General features: G+C 40.3%; 1 protein-coding gene across 1 annotated transcript in view; it reads right to left on the bottom strand.

Moving 5' to 3' along the window:
* The window catches only part of LOC113827910 (uncharacterized), an 18,607-nt gene that overhangs the window by 6,176 nt on the left and 9,931 nt on the right, over positions 1-2,500 (bottom strand). The window contains exons 7-9 of the mRNA XM_070119861.1: positions 1,701-1,889; positions 1,177-1,420; positions 805-1,028 (exon numbers count right to left, since the gene is read on the bottom strand). Coding sequence (XP_069975962.1) covers positions 805-1,028; positions 1,177-1,420; positions 1,701-1,889 — 657 coding nt within the window. The remainder of the gene's footprint in view (positions 1-804; positions 1,029-1,176; positions 1,421-1,700; positions 1,890-2,500) is intronic.

Raw genomic sequence — 2,500 nt, 5'->3', positions numbered from 1 at the left:
TTATATTTTCAATCATCACCATAATCTTTATTAACGCCGACATTGCCTTTGATCTGTCACTCAAATATACAGAATGTGGCAGGGAGAAAACATCATTCGGAATCTTATCTGTTTTACTGTTGTGATTACGTAATGGCCTTTCCAGTGTTCCATGGAAACCTTATGCATATATCTGCCATATTTCCTATGGCGATTTCATCCGATAAGAAATATCGACACACGTAATCTAAGATGCCGAATAATATTTTCTAATCTATCTTTTCATTCATATTTCACCCCTTTAACTAACATTTACGAAGCGTTTTCCTGTAACTTACTTTTAACAGCATGCTCTTTAGTAGTCCTCCAATCACATGTGGGATTTTTAACCCATGAACACCTCTAAATATGTTTTCTATATACTGATATCAGAATGATAATGCACTGGTGTAGAGCAAAATATGATGATAGATGTTAACTGAGGTGCCCTTTGCTTGGCACTCCGAAAGCGTATGGCAACACTCGGACGCCAGATCGGAAAACTACAAGTTGAATATTTTAGCATCATCTGACTTATCAAGGGTTTTATACATTATACTGTAGTCAGTTGTTTAGGATATGCATTGTATATCAAGGAAATTATAAATTATGGAAATAAATGGCATTCAATATCTATTCTATTTTTGGGCAACGAATTCCAAAAAAATCATTTACTTTTAAACAAATGTACATGTTGATGCCCCGATTCATGAAAACTATATTTAATCCCACAATTAAAGGGAAATGAATTTCGAAACCCTGCGCATGGCACACGCCCTCACATACTTTAGAAAAGATCTCGTGGAGATCGAGCTTCCCCTTGTCCCAGGCCACCTCATGCGGGAATTTCCCGGCGAGATCCGGCAGCGAGGGGTTACCTCCGGCTTCCACGAGGATCCGCGCCAGACTGAGCCACGCCTCCTTGGCGGTCTGGTTCCGCTCGTTCCACTGTACCTTCTTCGCGCAGGCGTTGCTGGCAGAGTGGGCAAGCAAGTGCAGGCATGTTCTGCCTGCGGGGAAGGACATCTGCGTGTAGAATATCTCATGCTTGTGTGCATATGTTAATTTGCATGTAAATAGAATTGTTCTCACACACGCAAACTGATCGTTCTCCTTCCACTCACAAAATTCAGGATCCATATAGCATCGAATTCTCACCTTGGAAGTCGACAGCATTAGGAAGGCAATTATGATCCTTTATCAAACTGCGAACATTTTCCGCACTCCAGAGAGGAGCGTCGTCCGGGCCCTTGCAAGAAGCAACATAGTGCAAGAGGGAGCGGCCCTCCGCATCCGACACCGACCCAGGCAGGCCGTAATAGCGAAGGCGAACATCCACCCCGCTTCTGTAGAGGCCTCCTTCTGCTGCCGAGAAAATATCCTCCAACCGTCTGTCCAGCTCCTGTCAGAAAGTGCGGCGGCGAACTTGTAAAGGATTGTTAAATCAAGGAGCCCTTTTGGGAAGCTTTCAAAATTTAGCCAATTCTATAATTTTTATCGAGGACCCGCATCTGTAATACTAAAACGTAAGAAATTTCTCCAAAGACTGTTTATAAGCGTTGCAGCCAGATTATGGAAAAAAATAAGACTGAGACGAGACATGAAAAGGAATGAAGAATGAAGGTGAGAGACAGGCAGTAAACCCTAAATACTGTACATTTTTGCTCTTTTTCAAACGCTACCTGCAGTACGTCTGGAACGACGTCGCGTGAACGTAAAGCTTCCACCCGAGACTGGAAGAACTCTACGATCTTCATTCTTGCCTGAAGGTGAGCTTCCACAAGCAGAGAGGCATCGGGCTCTTCATCTGCCGCCGCCTGCCTTACCTTCTCGATGTCTCCTTCTATCACTGCTTGAAGAAGGGCGTTCCCCTGCATTCAAGAAACAATAGTGCATTGGCGTTTGTAATGAAGATATTCCAATAGGCATAGCGATGAATTCCCTTTGATGGCCGGAGCTGTGCGATGGCCATGGCGGATTTTATTACACCATCATTTTAGCGGATCCAATCTTGATATTACGAATGATAGTAATGAGAGTGATAATGATATAAACATGATGATAACAGAAATAACAGCATTGATACTAATGATGAAAAAGAATAATGATATTAGCAATGATAGTAACAACAATAATTGTAATAGCAATGACAATGAGCTCATACCTCCGCCAAGGCAATAAGGTTACTGATGCGATAGAAATATCCGCACTTGAAGAATGCATTAAAATTACTTCTTTCGCAAGTTATCATCATTATTATCATCATTATTTTCTTAATCATCGCTATTACCTTTGTCATCATTTATGGAAATATGATTATCACAGCATTATTATTATTATTGTTATTATCATTATTATTACTTCTGCTATCATCATCATTATTATCATTATTATTATTATTACTACTACTATCAATATCAATTTTGGTATTATTGATATGCATATCATAACCTTTATTACTGCTGTTGTTATTACTATTATT

The sequence above is a fragment of the Penaeus vannamei genome, unplaced genomic scaffold (genome assembly GCF_042767895.1).
Source record: "Penaeus vannamei isolate JL-2024 unplaced genomic scaffold, ASM4276789v1 unanchor824, whole genome shotgun sequence".
In the NCBI taxonomy this organism is placed as follows: domain Eukaryota; kingdom Metazoa; phylum Arthropoda; class Malacostraca; order Decapoda; family Penaeidae; genus Penaeus; species Penaeus vannamei.
Note: the sequence above shows the minus strand (reverse complement) of the source record. Positions and strands in the feature narration are given on the sequence as shown.